The 19,280-nt window shown below is 48.2% G+C and overlaps 1 protein-coding gene across 1 annotated transcript in view; it reads left to right on the top strand.

Annotated features, from left to right (window-relative positions):
* LOC310782549 (microtubule-associated protein RP/EB family member 3-like) overlaps positions 1–19,280 on the top strand; it is a 51,253-nt gene that overhangs the window by 25,455 nt on the left and 6,518 nt on the right. The window contains exons 3-6 of the mRNA XM_083643224.1: positions 2,936–3,063; positions 14,192–14,337; positions 15,399–15,567; positions 19,248–19,280. The exon at positions 19,248–19,280 is cut by the window's right edge and continues 107 nt beyond it. Of these exons, the coding sequence (XP_083499350.1) occupies positions 2,943–3,063; positions 14,192–14,337; positions 15,399–15,567; positions 19,248–19,280 (469 nt within the window). The 5' untranslated portion in view covers positions 2,936–2,942. The remainder of the gene's footprint in view (positions 1–2,935; positions 3,064–14,191; positions 14,338–15,398; positions 15,568–19,247) is intronic.

Genomic DNA, 19,280 nt, shown 5'->3' on the forward strand with positions numbered 1-19,280 from the left:
GCGAGGGTGGGGAGAAATGGGAAATGTGGAGGAGGAGAGAACAGAGAAGGAGAGGTGGGAGGGTGCAGGGGGGGGAGAGCAGGGGGAATGTGAGAGGGAGGAGAGGACAGAGAGGAGGAGAGAACAGAGAAGGAGAGGTGGGAGGGTGCAGGGGAAGGAGAGCAGGGGGAATGTGAGAGAGGGGAGAGGACAGAGAGGAGGAGAGAACAGAGAAGGAGAGGTGGGAGGGTACAGGGGAGGCAGAGCAGGGGGAATGTGAGAGGGAGGAGGTGGGGAGGAAATGGGAAATGTGTCCGCGCAAACTAATATTTGCGCGGACAGCCGCGTCCATTCGGGGTGTAGGCCTACTGTGCACGGCCAGGCGAAAACCGTCTGCACAGGTGCCTTGTGGAGGGGCGCGTCTGCTGATTTGACTCACTTTTCCTTGCGGACACTCGCCGATGCGGGAAGCATATGAGACCTAAGCGTTTGTTGTAGGCTACATGCTTTGCAGTATAGCATTAGTTTTCCGTCCCGTTCAAAGACGCACGGGTATTTCACCTCGATGACAATTTCCTCGTTCTTTGTTTCTGTGTGGGGCTGCGGGCGGACGCGGACCAGATTATTTTGCGAAAAACTGTAATGGAAACGCAGCTACTACTGGCTCTCTGCTCAAGATGCAATCGCCTGTCGGGTTGTAAATATCTAACATGTTAGATATGCCCGATTCACAATCGGGAAGAGGCAGTCTTCCCGATTGTGAATCTTTGAACCCCACACACTACAGGATCATTTGGGAAGATTATCTGCCCGACGCGCCTCAAATCGGGAGCACCCCCGAGAAAATCGGGAGGAGGGAATCTTGGCCATGATCTTGCAAATTATCCTGTAGTGTGGGGTAGGCAACTAGGCATTAGTCTAGTGTTTGTTTATTTCTTATTCTATATATATATATATATATATATATATATTAGAGATGGGATAGTTAACGCCATTAACGGCTGCGTTAACGCGAGACTCTTAACGCGCGATAAAAAAATTATCGCCGTTAATCTGTTTTAATCTTTTTTTTTTTCTTTTCTTTTTTTTACCTTTATTTATACAGGGGGAGTCTCACTGATAGCAATGCTCTCTTTTTCAGGAGTGCCCTGTTCACATTCACACACATTCATACCTGGAAGCTGTCCAGTACAACCACAGTCTGATCTGCTGGCCACTGAGCAGCTCCACTGTATTATTATTATTATTATTATATATATTATTATTCTCAAAGTTGTCTGGTAGCAGGGTCCACTTATATTGAGCAGGCCATGATGATTATCACTTTAGAATGGAACAGGTATGTAAGCGCGGACATTTATGTCTGCCTCCCCCATCCTGGCTGCTGTGGGGGGGCGTGAACAACCGAATAAACAGAAACCTGTTCACAAGGACTTACTTCTAGTCATTATTTATGTTGCACACACATATTTTGAATGGCTTCGACAGACTTCAAATGACCCATTTTAATCTAGATTAATCTAGATTAATGACCAGGATTAATCTAGATTAATCTAGATTAAAAAAATTAATCTATTCCCATCTCTAATATATATATATATATATATATATATATATATATATATATATATATATATAATAGACAGGTCGGGAGGAAAATAAACCATTCAAGCCGTTTGCAGCACTTGAGGAAACCGTGAGTTTGCTCGTTTAATTCATTGATATAAGCGATTGCGCGAACGATTCAATAATAGGAAATAATTAAAATTTCAAACTGGCAGATGGGGGGGGGGGGGGGGGAAGATTAAACTTTTACTCGTTAACTCACCTAATTTGGCTCTCTTCCAAATAATCCAGCCACGTAACTACGTCCATTCATGAAATGATTAAATAGGACATTAATGGTTTGTAAAGTGCCATTTAACCACCCGCCCACTCAGACATACAGCTACATGATCCAGAACATGAGCTGCAGGTGTTAAACAACAGCCGTTTTGCCAATGATGTGGATGCTGTACTAGGGTCTCAGATGGTCATGATCCGTACTCGCGGGAGTGCGCATAAGGCGGATAATTGTTTCTAAACCTGCAGGCTGACCGGCTAGCAGCTGGTTATAATCCGTATTTCACTGCATGTTTAGAAGGGGCTATAGACACCTTTTCCATCAGCCATGATCTAGTTAACCGTTTCAAATGATGAAGAGTGGGAGCAGATCCAAACTATTCCACTCTGCAGCTCCAGTGAAAGCAAAGGTACCCTTTCCAGTAGGGCTGGGTATTGGCAAGGATCTCACGATATGATACATATCACGATACTTGGGTCACGATACGATTGTATCACGATATATTGCGATGCGATACATATTGCGATATATTGCGATATTCTACAGAATTGACTCAAAATTAAATAATAGAGCTAAAGATACAACACACTGTGTACCACCCAGGTAGTGTAATAATATGTACATCACTTTATACTGATAAGTTAGTGGACAAATTTAGTCAAAACTACTGAGTGTTGAGTTTTACTGAACGCATCGATATGGGAAATATCGATACAGTATCGATTAGGGGTGGGAATCACCAGATGCAGAGGCCTGGCATGGCATGGCCTGCAAAAAAAAAAAAAAAAAAAAAAAAAATATATATATATATATATATCGAGATACTTGGCGTCCAAGTATCGATACAGTATCGGGAAATAAAATATTGTGATATATTTCCATATCGATTATATTGCCCACCCCTACTTTCCAGTAAGACTTTTAAATCTGAACAAACACAGGTTTGCAATACTTGATCTTGTAAATACACTATGCGCTTTCCAGACATGGGTAAAATACTTATCTAAAAACTCAGGGACAAGAGTCAGACCATAGACGATCTTGTGAACCTGTGTGTGTGCGTGTGTGTGTGTGTGTGTGTGTGTGTGTGTGTGTGTGTGTGTGTGTTTGCAGCAGGAGGATGGCGGTGAATGTCCACTCCACGTCTATGACCACAGAGAACCTGAGTCGCCATGACATGTTGGCCTGGGTCAACGACTCTCTACAGCTCACCTACACTAAGATAGAACAGCTATGTACAGGTAAACACACACACACACACACACACACACACACACACACACACACACACACACACTGTCAGGCTTGGTGTAAGACATGTGGATCTATTCGCGGATAGTTGATGGCCAAGACAAACTTGGTAACTGAAGTCTCGAGAAGTAGGGACGTTGTGGAACTTGATAGCTAGGTCTGCAAGGTTCGAAGTTGGGAACGGTTGCAGAGGTTAGTTTAGTTTATGGACAACTCCAGAGGACCTGCAGAACTGAACCTTTATAGATCCCGAATATGACATTACCTTGTGTTATGACATCACCAGCGAGACCATCCGAAAGGCATGATCGAGACACTTATGAATCATGACATCATCACCGTCTGCAACATCATCAGTGATCCATGACATCATAGTAGGAATGATGACATCATAGTAGGAATGATGACATCATCTAACAGTACCCCCCCCCTCTACGGGCGCCACCCGGCGCCCGATCAGACGCAAGGAAATCCCGAATGAACGCAGCGTCAAGGATGAACCGGCGGGGAACCCAACTGCGCTCCTCGGGGCCGTATCCCTCCCAATCCACCAGATATTGAAACCCACGACCCCTGCGTCGTCTGTCCAACAGCGGCCGGACCGTGTAGGCAGGGTGGTCGTCGATTAACCGAGGCGGCGGGGGGGGGGCCGCCGCAGGAGGGCACAAGGGACTAGAGTGCACCGGCTTGACCTGGGATACGTGGAAGGTATGGTTGATGCGACGGAGAGAAGCAGGCAGAACCAAGCGGACAGCCGCAGGGTTCACCACCCGCTCAATAGCAAAAGGTCCGATAAAACGGGGTGCAAGCTTCCTGGACTCGACCCTCAAGGGAACGTTCCGAGACGAGAGCCACACCCTCTGATCCGGTGCGTAGGCCGGGGCTGGTGTGCGGTGGCGGTTTGCCTGGACTTGCGTCCTGGCAGAGGAACGTAAAAGCGCTGCGCGAGCCCTGTTCCACGTGCGACGACAACGGCGCAAATGTGCCTGCATGGAAGGCACCGCAACCTCCTCCTCCTGGGAGGGAAACAAGGGGGGCTGAAAACCGAAGCAGCACTCAAAGGGAGACATGCCGGAGGAGGCGTTGGGGTGCGTGTTGTGGGCGTACTCAACCCACGGCAACTGCGAACTCCAGTGGGAGGGGTCAGCAGCTGTGGTGCAACGCAGCATGGTCTCCAACTCCTGGAGATCTTTTATTTTTAGATCATTGACACTTTGGAATAACCTGCCTCTAAACCTGTGTTGCATTTACAGTAAATTAACATTTAAAAAGAATCTTAAAGTTTATTTAACACTGTAAAGTATCTGTATTTGTTTTTGTTTTCTGTTTCTTTTTTTTTTCGATGTAATTTTTAGCTATCTTATTTGTTAGTTCATTATGTATTTTGTGTTGAGTACTGACATTTAATAATTTTGCATTTGCAATTGTACTAATTTGTTTGTATGTTTGGACCCCAGGAAGACTAGCTTGTTGCTATGGCACCAGCTAATGGGGATCCTTAATAAAATAAAATAAAATCCTGGTTGACCCTCTCGGCTTGGCCATTAGTGTGCGGGTGATAACCCGACGAGAGGCTGACAGTCGTGCCAAGAGCCAAACAGAAGGCCTTCCAAACCTGAGAAATGAACTGGGGCCCCCGATCGGACACAATGTCAGACGGAATGCCATGTGCTCGGTACACGTGTAAAACTAAGAGGTCCGCTGTCTCCTTGGAGGATGGGAGCTTAGGGAGTGGGATAAAATGAGCCCACTTAGAGAATCGGTCAATGACGGTCAAGATGACGGTGTTCCCATCGGATGGAGGGAGTCCAGTTATAAAGTCCATGGCCATATGAGACCAAGGGCGACGAGGTATAGGAAGGGGGCGAAGGAGGCCTGAGGAAGGCCTGGTCGAAGTCTTGTTCTGGGCACAGACCGGGCAAGCGGCGACAAACTCCCTAGTATCCCCCTCCATGGCGGGCCACCAGAAGCGCCTGCGGATGAAGGCAAGGGTCCGTCTAACCCCAGTAAGTAAGCCGCGTCGAGTGGCCCCACAGAAGAACCTCAGAACGGACGGAGTCAGGAGCGAATAGACGTCCCGGCGGAACGCCCTCTGGGTCAGGCTGGCCCTGTTGGGCTAGACGGACACGCGATTCAATCTCCCACGTTACCGTGGCCACAAAACAGGCCGCAGGCAGCACCGGTTCGGGCTCAGCCCGTATGTCAGCAGAGAACTGGCGGGACAGGGCGTCTGGCTTGACGTTCTTAGAGCCAGGTCGGTAAGTTAAAGTGAAGTTGAACCTCCCGAAAAACAAGGTCCACCTGGCTTGCCGAGAATTCAATCTTTTAGCAGCTTGGATGTAGGCCAGGTTCTTGTGGTCCGTCCACACGACGAACGGGAGCTTGGAACCCTCCAGCCAATGGCGCCACTCCTCAAGAGCCGACTTAACTGCCAGCAGCTCACGGTCGCCGACGTTATAATTGGCTTCAGCAGGTGAAAGCTTACACGAGAAAAAGGCACAAGGATGGACCTTATGATCCCCAGGAGAGCGTTGAGAGAGGACAGCCCCAATCCCAGTCTCTGAGGCATCAACCTCAACGATGAACTGCAGTTCTGGGTCAGGTTGGGAGAGCACGGGAGCTGTAGAGAAACGGCGCTTGAGCTCGCGAAAAGCAGTCTCGGCCTGGGGGGTCCACCGAAATGGAGTAGAGGTGGAGGTGAGGGCGGTAAGCGGGGCAGCCACACGGCCATAGTTGCGGATAAACCGTCGATAGAAATTGGCAAACCCCAGGAACCGTTGAAGCTGTTTCAAGGTGGAGGGTTCAGGCCAATCCGCCACAGCCGCGACCTTGGCGGGATCCATGCGTAACTCACCTTCGGCAATCACATACCCGAGAAAGGACACAGTGGAAGCATGAAATTCACACTTCTCAGCTTTGACGAAGAGGCTGTTCTCCAACAGCCGTTGGAGCACTAGGCGGACATGTTGTTGATGGTCGTCGAAATCCTGTGAGAAGATGAGGATATCATCCAAGTAGACAAAAACGAAGAGGCCGATCATATCCCTCAGAATGTCATTTATGAGAGCCTGGAAGACGGCGGGGGCGTTAGTAAGCCCGAATGGCATAACCAGGTACTCAAAATGGCCAAGGGAAGTGTTGAAGGCCGTCTTCCACTCGTCCCCCTCCCTAATGCGGACAAGGTGGTAGGCATTTCTTAGATCAAGTTTGGAGAATATCCTGGAGCCATGAAGGGGTGGGAAGGCGGAGCTAATGAGTGGCAGGGGGTACGTGTTCTTCACCGTGATGTCGTTCAACCCTCGGAAATCAATACATGGTCTGAGGGTCCCATCCTCCTTCCCCACAAAGAAAAACCCAGCGGCCACCGGAGACGACGAGGGCCTAATGATGCCCGCAGCCAAGGAGTCACGGATGTAGGTTCTCATGGATTCCTGCTCAGGGCGGGAGAGGTTGTACAGCCGGCTCCGGGGAAAGGTCGCCCCGGCCTTAAGGTCAACAGTGCAATCAAAAGGTCGGTTCGGTGGGAGGGACAGGGTATGCTCCTTCCCGAACACCGGGGCCAAATCATGGTAAACCATGGGGACGGACGACAGGTCCGGAGGGACCGCAGCCGACACCGGTGCAGGGGAAGCCGGAGTGAGCGCGGCGACCAGGCAATTTGCATGGCAATAGGGGCTCCACGAAACCACCCTGCCCTTGCCAGGGGACCAGTGGAGGAAGGGCTTGTGCAGGTCCAACCAGGGGCGGCCGAGGACCACGGGAGTATTGGGACAGTCGGTCACGTGGAAGTGAATCGTCTCCCGATGATTCCCAGAAAAGCGAAGGTCAACCGGCATGGCTCTCTCATTAATACGGGCAAAGCGCTGGCCCCTGAGGGTTACGGCCTCAAGGGCAGGGGAAAGTGCAACGGTTCCCACGTCCAGTCGAGCAACAACACCGCGGTCCAAGAAGCACCCCTCCGCCCCCGAGTCGACAAAGGCCGGGAGGGCTGACCCCTCTCGTGACCCCGCCACGAGAGGGTGCAATCAAACGATGATACGGGCAGAGAGGCGCAGTCGGTCTGGCTCAGTAGCACCTGCCCTATGGCTACTGAGCCTAATCTTTTGGTGCTTTACGTCCCCTCGGGCAGCTGGGACAGTCGTCGAGTTTATGGTTGGGCGAGGCACAATAACCGCAGAGATTGACGCGGATACAGCGTTGTCTCTCCTCAGGGGTGATGTGGTCCCTCCCCAGTCGAGAGGGAGGGGTAGCAACAAAGGCCGCGGTAGCGGAGGGGGCAGGACTAGGTACGATATCTGCGGTGTGGGTGGGCGTCTTCACGAGACACTCTTGCATCGTTTGGCCCGGCCGAGCCCCCCCAATCGTAATCAAGGACTTGAGCTCTTTAATGTCAGCCCTCAAACCCAGAACCTCAGCCTGTCTCAAGTCGACCTCCAGCCCCCCTAGGATTCCTCCAACCCTGGCGCTAGGGGTAACCTCACTCAGTTCCAAGGATTTTAGGTGCTCCAACCTTGACGCAAGATTTATAGCAGCCTCCAGCGTGGGGGGTGCGAAACTGCGGAGGCTAAAGCGGAGCTCACCAGTCGCAAAATGGGTGGAAAAGTGATCCCTTGCCAACACATCCTGGGTGTGAGCGTCAGTCGAGGGGTAGGCTCTAATAACGAGCCTCCGCAGGTGGCTGCCAAACTCCTGAGCTGATTCACCACGTAGCCGACGTCTTGAAGCAAAGCTCGCCTGGGACCAGCCCTCATCATACGGCTCTAAACACCGAGCCATAGTGGCCTTCAACAAGGTGAAGTCATTCTGGGTCTCTGCCGAAAGGCCATTATACAGATACCAAGCGCGGCCTGACAGCAGCAATGACATAAACTTTAATTTCCATTGATCATCCCACCCATTAACATCTGCAGCTAGCTCGAAATGTCTAGACCAATCTGACCAATCACAGCCGGTACCAGTGAATGCTTCAGGCATGAAAACTGGGCGGGGGGCCGAGACGCGACTAGGCCCTACGGGGCCCGCCCCGGCGCCCTGTGGGGCCGCCTGCTGCAGAAAAACCGGGGGAAAGGAAGTAGATGCGGCAGCAGAGGGGATAGGTGGTACTAGGGTACTGAAGGATAAGCCAAGGAGATCATCCACTGCCCTGCCCTGAACCATGCTGGCATTCAGCGCAGAAGTAGGGCCCGGGGCAGCAACCGCCCACCCAGAAGCAGGAGCGTGGGCGCGTGGAGGAATGGGTGGTGCTGGGACAGCAGGGAATAACTGACGGAGGTCATCTACTGTCATGCCCTCCGCCTGCAGCAGTCCTGCAAGCCTCTCTTTGAAATCGTCCCGACGTTCAGCTGCACCTAGCAGGGGTACGTGCTGTGGCTGGACCAGCTGCTGCGAGGCAGGCATAGTGGGAGTAAGAGGTATGGCTGCACTGGAAACCTCCAGTGTTCGGGTTGGGGCGACTGATCGCTCAGAAGCTGGGGCAGGGGGGGCAGGAAACTGCGGAATGACACCCTGGGGGCCTAGCCCGTCGAGACGATCTAGCCGGCTAATCAGGAGGGCGTGCCGTTCATCGGCTTTAGAAGCTGCTTCCCTCTGGCTGTCACGCAGGTCCTGAAGAAAGTCTGTGACAAGCCTTTGGACGACAGGACGACATGTCGTTGATTCGCCTGGTGGACCACCTGACGTGGCCGGCGGGAAAACTGGGGTCTCGGGAGCCTCCTCCTTGGTTGGCGGAAGTGTGTCCGCTAAATCCGCTTTTGAGTTGTCCATACTGTCCAGAAGGTGATGATGTCATAGTTGGGACCTATAAGGGCCTGCTCTGCAAGTCCTCTGTAGTTGTTCATAAACGAATCTCGCGACAACACTCTGCAACCGTTCCCAACTTCGAACCTTGCAGACCCAGCTATCAAGTTCAACAGCGTTCCTACTCATCGAGACTTCAGTTTACCAAGTGTGTCTTGGCCATCAACTATCCGCGACTAGATCCACATTTCCCACACCAAGCCTGACAGTATGAACAACTCAAAAATGGATTTAGCGGGTACCCCAATCAAGGAGGAAGCTCCCGAGAGGCCAGTTACCCGGCCGGCCGCTTCAGCTGACCCACCAGGCGGTCAGCTGGATATCTCCACTCATCCTGATATCTCCACTCATCCTATCACATTCGGAGACTTGCAGGCATTTCAGCGAGACCACATTTGAGTCCCAGCAGCCATCTGTACCGTGATCTGACCGGCAGGGTTCGCATCACACCAGAGGAGAGGCAGCGCCGTTTGGACACCCGGAGCTGCCTGTACTGTGGTCGAGCCGGGCATTACCTCTCCTCCTGCTCCCGGCGTCCATATAAGTGGGCCCACCGCTCGCCGGCCCGTGGGACTCTCAGTGGATCAAGACTCTACGAGTTCAACCCCGAAACCCATACGGGTGGGCAGCGTTCGCATTTATTTATTTATTTATTTATTTATTTATTTCAGGGACAGTGCAACATTAATGAACATTTTCATGTAAATGTGCCGGATTATAGCCTTAGCTAATTTCCATCCGCAGTCCCTCGACAGGTGAGGTACAGAAAAGTTTAAAAGAAGAAATAAGAAAATTAGTGCATACGTAGGGCATTCATACACATACAGCAATGTAAATGACACATACATACACATAGGGTAAAACACAAACAACACAACACAAATGAAACAAAAACAGGGAACATTAGGGATATTAACCAAGGTGGACACAGGACTTTCAAGGACATACAAAAACAACACATAAAACAAAAAGGTTTAAATGTGATCGCAGGTTTGATTTGATCTGAGCCATGACTTTAACAGCCCCTTAAAGGTGTGAAAGCTGCTACTCTCTCTGACTGACATTGGTAGGCTATTCCATAGTTTGCTGCCCCCATAGGACAAAACATTTTGTCCGATAGAGGACCGTCTCAGAGGTAGTTCACAGTCGCCTCTCGACGAGCTTCGTGTGATGTTCTGGGTAGCTCTCCGTTTGATAAAGCATTCTAAAGGAGGTGGTGCTAGCCCATGAAGAACCTTATAAATCATACAAGCAATTTTAAATTTTCTATAATTGTCGAAGCTGAGGAGCTTATACTTTAGAAGTATATTGCAATGATGGTAAGATATAGGTTTCTTATCCAAAATTTTCAGGGCCTTTTTATATAGAGACTCGATGGACTTCAAGGTGGTTGCTCCTGAGAAGGACCAGCTCGTGAGGCAGTAGTCTATATGTGCAAAAATCATTGAGTGAAGAAAGGTTAGAGCCGCACTGTCAGTCAGAGATGCTCTAATCTGCCTAAAATTGCAGAGATTGAATTTTAGAGTGTTCGATACCCTTTTAATATGACTCTTGAAAGAGAGTGTGGAGTCCAAAGTGAGCCCTAGATACTTAAACTCATCCACAGTTTCTATCTCCACCCCTCCCACAAGGATGTTAAGATGTGGGTTTAAGATGGGTTTTTTCGAGAAAACCATAGCCACTGTTTTTTTGGTGACCGAGGAGTGGCAGTGTCTCTCCAAGAGGGTTAAGGAGTTGGAGGAGACTGCCTACTGCAGTCTCTCCGACAGGGTTAAGGAGTTGGAGATCACTGCCTACTGCCTAGCTGTGCAGCCCAGTCCGACCAGCTCCGTCCCCCCGCAGGGGGCCTCCGAGTCTGCTGGCCCTGAGGCCCAACCTGTGGACCTTCCCCTCGCCGAGTCCGAACCCGAACCCCAGCAGCAGCCAATTCCAGTTCTTGACCCACACGTAGGTTCCCGTTTGACACTGGGAGGTCCCCGTAGTGTCGTCAGCCTTCGGTCAGGAGCAAAGAAGAAGCGTTCAAAGAAGGAAACTGGGGGTGTCCTGCCCAAACTACAGGTCGGGAGGGTAGGCCTCGCTGAGTCAGAGCCCCCTGTGGCTCTGCCTTCGGAGACGGCGGCATTGGTTGGGGCTCAGCCTTTAGATTGTGCGGAGCCTTCTGGTGCTCCGCTCTCTGAGCTTGCGACACCCCCCCCCTGCAGTTCCTTTGGCTCCTTCTTCCAAGTTTGGGGCCCCACCTTCGGAGCCCGCGGAGTTTGAGGTGTTGCGTCAGGAGAACAGTTCTAGTCGGTCTATCTATGGCTTCGATATCCAGGATTAGGGAAGAGCACCTCCACTGTCTGACACCCCCTTTGGGGTCTAACCACCTGCATCTAACCACCTGCTGAAGAGCACCTCCACTGTCTGACACCCCCTTTGGGGTCTAACCACCTGTATCTAACCACCTGCTGAAGAGCACCTCCACTGTCTGACACCCCCTTTGGGGGCTAACCACCTGCATCTAACCACCTGCTGAAGAGCACCTCCACTGTCTGACCCCCCCTTTGGGGGTCTTACCACCTGCATCTAACCACCTGCTGAGGAGCCCCTCCACCAGAGTCTGCAGCATTTCTGTTCTCCAGATGTCTTCCTTGAGGGTCTCATTGGACGCCCGTAGAGGGGAGGGTACTGTTAGGATGATGTCATCATTCCTACTGTGATGTCATCATTCCCCTGTGATGTCATAGTTCACTCACTGATGATGTCACAGAAGGTGATGATGTCATAGTTGGGACCTATAAGGGCCTGCTCTGCAAGTCCTCTGTAGTTGTTCATAAACGAATCTCGCGACAACACTCTGCAACCGTTCCCAACTTCGAACCATGCAGACCCAGCTATCAAGTTCAACAGCGTTCCTACTCATCGAGACTTCAGTTTACCAAGTGTGTCTTGGCCATCAACTATCCGCAACTAGATCCACATTTCCCACACCAAGCCTGACACACACACACACACACACACACACACACACACACACACACACACACACACACACACACACACACACACACACACACACACACACACAGCTTGTACCAGAACCAACCAACCAGACCCTCTCGCCACAGGGACAGCTTCTTCCCAACTGCCATCCACCTCTTCAACGAGCCCCCAAAGCCCCCTCAAATAAGGACTTTATCACACACATGCTGCCCCCCTATCATATGTCACTTTAAAGGACTTTATATTTTGTGATTGTTTTGTCTGTATTGCCTTGTCTTCTCTATGGATCTGAGCGCTGTGTATTTCTCATGCATTGATACATGTAAATAACTCTTGTGAAGGTCTTTTAATAAGGTACATGCTTCCTGCAAACTTTTATTTTGTTGGTGCTGTTTTGTATTATGGTACTTTTCTTTTGAAACTCTTATTATTATTTTTTTTATATATTTTTCCCCCCGATTTTTTTATACCATTTTTATCCCCCTTTTAGTGCTAATTTAATTTATTTATCCTGGTTGCTGCTCCACCCTCTGCCGATCTGGGGAGAGCCGAGACTGGCTCCATGCTTCCTCCGAGACATGGGCAGTTAGCCAGCCGCTTCTTTTCACCTGACAGAGGAAGCTTCACCGGTAGGACATAGCACGTGGGAGGTTCACGCTATTCCAACCAGTTCCCCTCCCTCTGAACAGGCGCCCTTAACGACCAGAGGAGGAACCACATTAGCAACCAGGATATTGCATGTTTTGGTGTGGGGTTCCTATATGAAGGAAACCCCCGGGAGGCACGGGAAGAACATACAAACTCCACACAGAAAGGCCCTTTTGACGACCCCACCCAGGCGGTGGGCACTCGAGGACATGCGGACGGGCACGCATTCCTTCAGCGTTCACAGCGTCCCAGGTGGGAATCGAACCCAGGACCTTCGAGCTGTGAGGCGACAGCGCTTACCACTGCACCACCGTACCCCTTTTTTTTTAAACTCTTAGAGCGGAAGTAGTTATGTTGCTTCTGTACGCTACTTGACGTAGGTGTGTGCACCGGCCGGAAGTAGATGGATTGACACGGAAAGCTAAAAGGACGGTCGCAAAACATATTGCTCTTCAACATTACGTTTTTTTTAATCTAATAATAAGCGCCTAGCTGGAATGGGAACAAGGTATTGTTTGTTTGTGGTTTAATGAAGCAGTGATGTGTGTTTTGTTGAATTTAACTGCAAAGTCTATTATTATTGTTGTGACAGTCAGGCTAACGTTAGCTTTCTAATGTTGACATTTGAGTGGATGGCTGTGGCTTCATGCTAGTGCTAGCTTCCTAGCTTTCTATATATACAGTCAAGGTTTTGTTTGTAAATTGTAAGAGCTCATTTTATTTCTTTATTCTTACGGTGTTTCATGAAGAAAGGAGAAAGAAGGAAGGCAATTTGTGTTCAAAACAAGGATAAAGGCTGAACATAAATAAAAGGCTTCTTGAACATCAGTACGCTTCACCATTGTCTGGCTGGGGTTCGCTACAATACATTTGTGGCGCACCGCAAAACACGGGATTTTGACCGCCACAACCGATGGTGACAGAGCCCCCCCCAACCCCCCGACAACCACAAATAGATGATATATACTGTATATATATTGCTATTATAATAATAGTGGTAATAATGATATATATATAGTTAGATCTATGCACTTTATATTAATCTATAGCACTATATTGTATTGCACTATAATTATTATTGCTGCTTATTACTGTTTACATATAAATAGGTATATAATATATATGCAGATTTATATTGTTATAGTATAAGATCAAGCACTTTATATACATTTGCATTATTTTAGCATTGTAGTGCATTATGTTTATTGCTGCTATATTATTTTTACAGTGCTATTGTTGGAACCCCCTACTGGACCAGACTTGAATGTGCATGGTGAACTCTTAGCTTTTACCTACTTTTACCAAATTTAAATTTTTAAATTTTTAACTATTATCTTTTTAACTTAGCATTTGGTTCTTACTCTATTTGACTGCACTATGTTTTTGACTAATTTGACTGTACTGTTGTCTTGTCTCTACATGTGCACAGTCTTGGAGTGGCTGCAGCCCTAATTTCACTGCTCATTACAACTGTGATGCTGTATGTGACAATAAAAACCTTGAACCTTGAACCTTGAACCTTGAACATGCTACTGGCTAGCAGGCGACCCACCACAACAACTCACAATCCTGTGGGAAACACTGCTTTGCACGAAGCCAAATTCCTCCTTTGTAATCCAATCACTTCCTGTGGCTGTTAAAAGTGAATGTTGAAGCTTGTATTTGACATGTAGGTGGTTTGTTTGTCTTCAGGTGGTGCCTACTGCCAGTTCATGGACATGCTGTTTCCAGGCTGCATATTGTTAAAGAAAGTCAAGTTCAACGCCCGCTTGGAACACGAATACATTCACAATTTCAAGGTCTTACAGGCTGCGTTCAAGAGAATGAATGTGGACAAGGTGAGCACACACACACGCGCACACACACACACGTTTACGTTAGATTAGACGTAATTTAAATGATCCCCCTGGTGAAACTGGGTTGTTTCGTCAGTAATCAGTAATCAAATACCTCAGAGAATATGATATGGATAAGAATATATCAAAAGAGCTCTTTTGACCAAACTACACCCACTAGCTGCTAGCTAGTTCCTACATGAGACTGCAAAAGAAAATAGTTCCCACATGAAACTGCTCACAACAAAGTCTGTGCATTAGTAACCGGGTCATGATTTCTGGAAAGAGACAATACTGTTGAGTTTTTGCAATTTTTTTGGTGCTTCGAGCAACACAAGCCGAGAGCCATCCAGTTCCATTGTATTCAAGAGAAGGCAGACATCTCTGTGGCCGATATCTCCAAAACTCAGGCAACTAACACAACATTATAGATGGATAAATATCACTACAGATGAGAGGAAAAGTATGTATTTTGGATTTTAGGGTGAGCTGTCCCTTTAAGCACAGCCGTGCTGATATCCAGTAACAACATCATGACCTCCAGTGTGATACTGCTTGTATGCAACATTGTATCAACAACACTGTTCATCAAGTCAAGGTGATTTGATACAACAGATCATTTCTCTCTGTTATTTGTCTCCGCCCACAAAAACAGTATCAGGATTCCACTACCAAGTGTTGCCAAGCAACAAGTAAACATTTTCCCGACTGCAAGCTACCTGCTTTTAGCTGCTTAGCACAGACGATTTCAGCTCACTTTCTTCCCAATCTTCTGCCTCAGTTTACCGTTCATAATTCAGGTCAAATTTATCCATATGTGCTGTCGCTATTATATGTGCAGATTAAATGTTCTCTCTCTCTCTCTCTCTCTCTCTCTCTCTCTCCCTTTCCCTCTCTCTCTCTCCCTCTTCCCCCTCTCTCTCCCCATCTCTCCCTCTTCCCCCTCTCTCTCTCTCTCCCTCTTCCCCCTCTCTCCCTCTCTCTCTCCCCATCACTCTCTCCCTCTCTCACACTCTCTCACCCTCTTCCCTCTCTCTCTCCCCATCTCTCCCTCTCTCTTTCAGATCATCCCTGTCGAGAGGTTAGTGAAGGGCAAGTTCCAGGATAACTTTGAGTTTGTCCAGTGGTTTAAGAAGTTCTTTGAAGCAAACTACGACGGGAAGGAGTACGACCCGTTACAGACACGACAGGGCCAGGATGGAACACCCCCCCCCCCCGCCCAATCCAGGTACAGTACAGTACTACACACCACACATCACACACACAGTACTACACATCACACAGTACACACATCACAGTACTACACACCACACATCACACACACAGTACTACACATCACACAGTACACACACAGTACTACACACCACACATCACACACACAGTACTACACACCACACATCACACACACAGTACTACACACCACACATCACACACACAGTACTACACATCACACAGTACACACATCACAGTACTACACACCAGTGTTTTCTGCTACGTCCGAGAATGTCCAGCTAAGTCAAAGTAGTAGCCGGCTAGGCAACAATTCATATATAATGAGGGGTAGCCTTAGCCTATTTCCTTCCTTTACATTTTCATATGATAATCTGACGCTTGAATGACATCACACAGGTGTTGTCGTCGTTCCATTTAAACAGTTGGGAAACAGACAGGCTTAGCTGTAGCCAGGCTAGCCATTGTTAGCAATAACAGTTGATAACAATCCATTTTGCGGTATTTTGCGCATACAAACACTGATAACACTAAAGTTAGACAGTGAGGTGTGTAACACACAGCACTGTAACTTAGCGTTATCTGTGTGGACATGTTGCTACAGCTGACACAAGCCAGATGACAAAGCATGACAGTAGCCGTGACACACACTCTGTGGCCCCTATTCTCCCACAGGCCTTCAGCGCTAAAACGGTCCTTAAACGCAAAAAAACGTGCCTTGCGCCTGCCTCCGGAAGATATCAACATGGCTTTACGCTGCCAAATGCGCTTTAGGCCGAATGGGCGTGGTGCAGTCCCAGAATGGGCCAGAATAGGCGTGTCGGCCTTAAATGATATCTTCCGACCTGGCGTAAATTTAGCGCTTTGCGCTTTTGAAAACCAGGCCTATTCAGTGCGCCAGTTGCGAGGAGCGCTGTTCTGCCTCTCCCCTGTCACCCTTCTCTGTCTCTCTCTGAAACCAGGCCTATTCAGTGCGCCAGTTGCGAGGAGCGCTCTTCTGCCTCTTCTCTGTCACCCTTCTCTCTCTCTCTCTGACTCCCTTGCTTAGACAGACACAACACACTTCCCATAGGAAAAATAAGTTGTACGTTCACTGCCTGGCATGTCCCAGCATGCATTGTGCTTCTCCATTTCGCTACTAAATAGCAACCAAATGAGCCGAAATAGATATAAAAGGTTGATCTAAATTAATGTGTAATGGTAACACAACCTACAATTGTAGAACATTTCAATATTGGACCAAATAAAACATCGAAATGTATACACCACCCTATGTGAAACATATATGTCCTCCTGGGCCTATATATATCCCTTGTGGATTTAACGTGATTTAGATAAGTGACAGCGGAACGCGCTGCGGAATGCGCTTCTACTGTCATGTGCTATACTGTGATGTCCGCTCCAATAACTTGGCCCTACTTCACATTTAGTTTTACAATAAAAACACATTTATGCAATGACTTTACATAATGTAGGGTATATTTATGTGCATCATTCTACCTGCAGCAGGGGAGAGAAAACGATATCTTTCTGGACAAACTTTCACCAATATAAAATTAATCTCATCATATAGGGATAGGCTATGTTTTTCTAGCTGATGCATTTAGAACATTCTTTTCACTTTGATCTTGCTATAGTGTAGCGTATTTACATGCTTGCAGTATTTAAACTGCAGTTAGATTGGTTTGAGAAGCATAATAATATGGAATAATAGCCTATATATGGAGACAGACAGACTGGTTGAAGGGAGGGGGGGGGGGCAGAGCGCTTGGCTTTTGTCTGGTTTTGCTGGACCAGTGGAATTGGAGCTTAAAAGGCAAGCTTGTGATTCGTTTATTGCACTTATCCAATGAACTGACGGTGCATAATTTTACGCTTAAAAGGCGTGGTTGTAACGCTTTAGACTGCGTGTAGCGCCAACACGAAGATATCAAGTGCGCTGGTCCACGCCCACTGATTTGCGCTGCGCCAGGCGCTCGGCCTAGAAACAACGCCGATGCAACGATAGGGGCCTAAAGGTTTTTCCTCTTAGAGTGTGTGTCACGGCTAGCATGACAGGTGATGATAACGTAACGTTAGTCAAGTCCGTTTAACGTAACGTTATTAGCGCTAATAATCACAAGCGTACACGGTTATATAACGACTGTTTTGTCAATCAAATGTACTTCAAACCTTGGCGTACTGTAAATTGAGGGCTATCCAGTCGACATTAATGTTTAAACAAAGGCCCATGTGTCTGACTGTGATGACGTAACATTACACAGAAAGGAGGGGGCTCTGCTCTGCTCTGCCTGCTGCTGTCAATGCTGCTCGCTTCCAGGGATTTCAAGTGACAGTGAAAAACGGTGACAGTCAAACATTGATGGTCAAAAAGTAGTCGGCTGGAAATTGTTTAATGGACGGCTAATTAGCCGGCAGCCGGCGCTTATGGAACACACACACACACACACACACACACACACACACACACACACACACACACACAGATGTGATGTGGAACCTGCGTTGTGTTGACAGTTCTGGCAGTGCAACGGGATTCGATCCACCACCCCCCCGCTTCCAAAGCACATGCGCTAACCACTATGCCATTAGAGGTAAGCTCCCTTGGTGGAGCTGGTTAACAAGCCTTTATAAAATGGCTCTCTCAAATCCAGCAATCTGATTGGTTCACAGCTGTGGTCTATTGAGCGTATTATCACAGCTAGAGCCGCATCCTCAAAACACTCTGCCTCTGAGACATGGATGTATTAAAAGATAAAAAGCTCTGAGAAAACAAATTGTAGCTAGCTAGCCTGTTAGCCTCGCAAACAGAGTGACTCTAGTAGCTAGTGTTTACTGCCGTCTCCTGCTAGTGACGTCAATATACGACCGCTAGCTAGCTAACGGCGATAACAATGTTCACTAGCTACTAAAATGGAAACATTTAAGGTGATCTCCAGAAAAAAAGCCACCTAGCCTCGGAGCTAACGTTAGCACAAGCATTAGCCAAAAGTTAGCTAGCTAACGTTAGCTGTTTGTCACCAAGCCTGTCCTGGCATTTAACACTTATTTTAACACAAAAACATCGCTGAATGCAGCTTTAAGAGCTGCGACGCACGGCGAGCAGAGAAAATAAACAACCTGCGGAAAGTGAGCCGGACCTAGGGAGCGGCCGCGGCGCGGATTCTAGGCCATTCTGGGTTATGCCTCTACGTTTTTATATTTCATAGCATAGGCTATGCAATGCTGTGAGAAATATACAATATGTTGCTGCTGTATAAATAAAGGTTTTATTGAGGAAAAACACATTTGGTATTGTTTGGAAATTTTTGTATTTTTAATTACAACCGATGATCGATTCAGGAATTTGCGGAAAGTTGGCATCCCTTCTCCGCACCCTGTGATCTAAGATCCTACAAGCTTTTGCGGAAAACATTGAAGTGAAATCCAATGCGTAGGCCCAATGCAGGTACATTTCAGAGGCCACAGGCAGATACAAGTGAATGGGTGATAAAGTGATTTGCATTGCACATTTCCCCTAATGAGTTCAATCAGAAACCACATTGTGACAACATCTTATTGAGGATGAATAACTCTCTGTGTGTGTGTGTGTGCGTGTGCGTGTGCGTGTGCGTGTGCGTGCGTGTGTGCGTGTGTGTGTGTGCGTGTGTGTGTGTGCGTGTGTGTGTGTGTGTGTTTTCCAGGCCAAATGAGAATGTCCCCCACAGGACCTAAGA

This window comes from Poromitra crassiceps (assembly GCF_964638095.1).
Source record: "Poromitra crassiceps genome assembly, chromosome: 9".
In the NCBI taxonomy this organism is placed as follows: Eukaryota; Metazoa; Chordata; class Actinopteri; order Beryciformes; family Melamphaidae; genus Poromitra; species Poromitra crassiceps.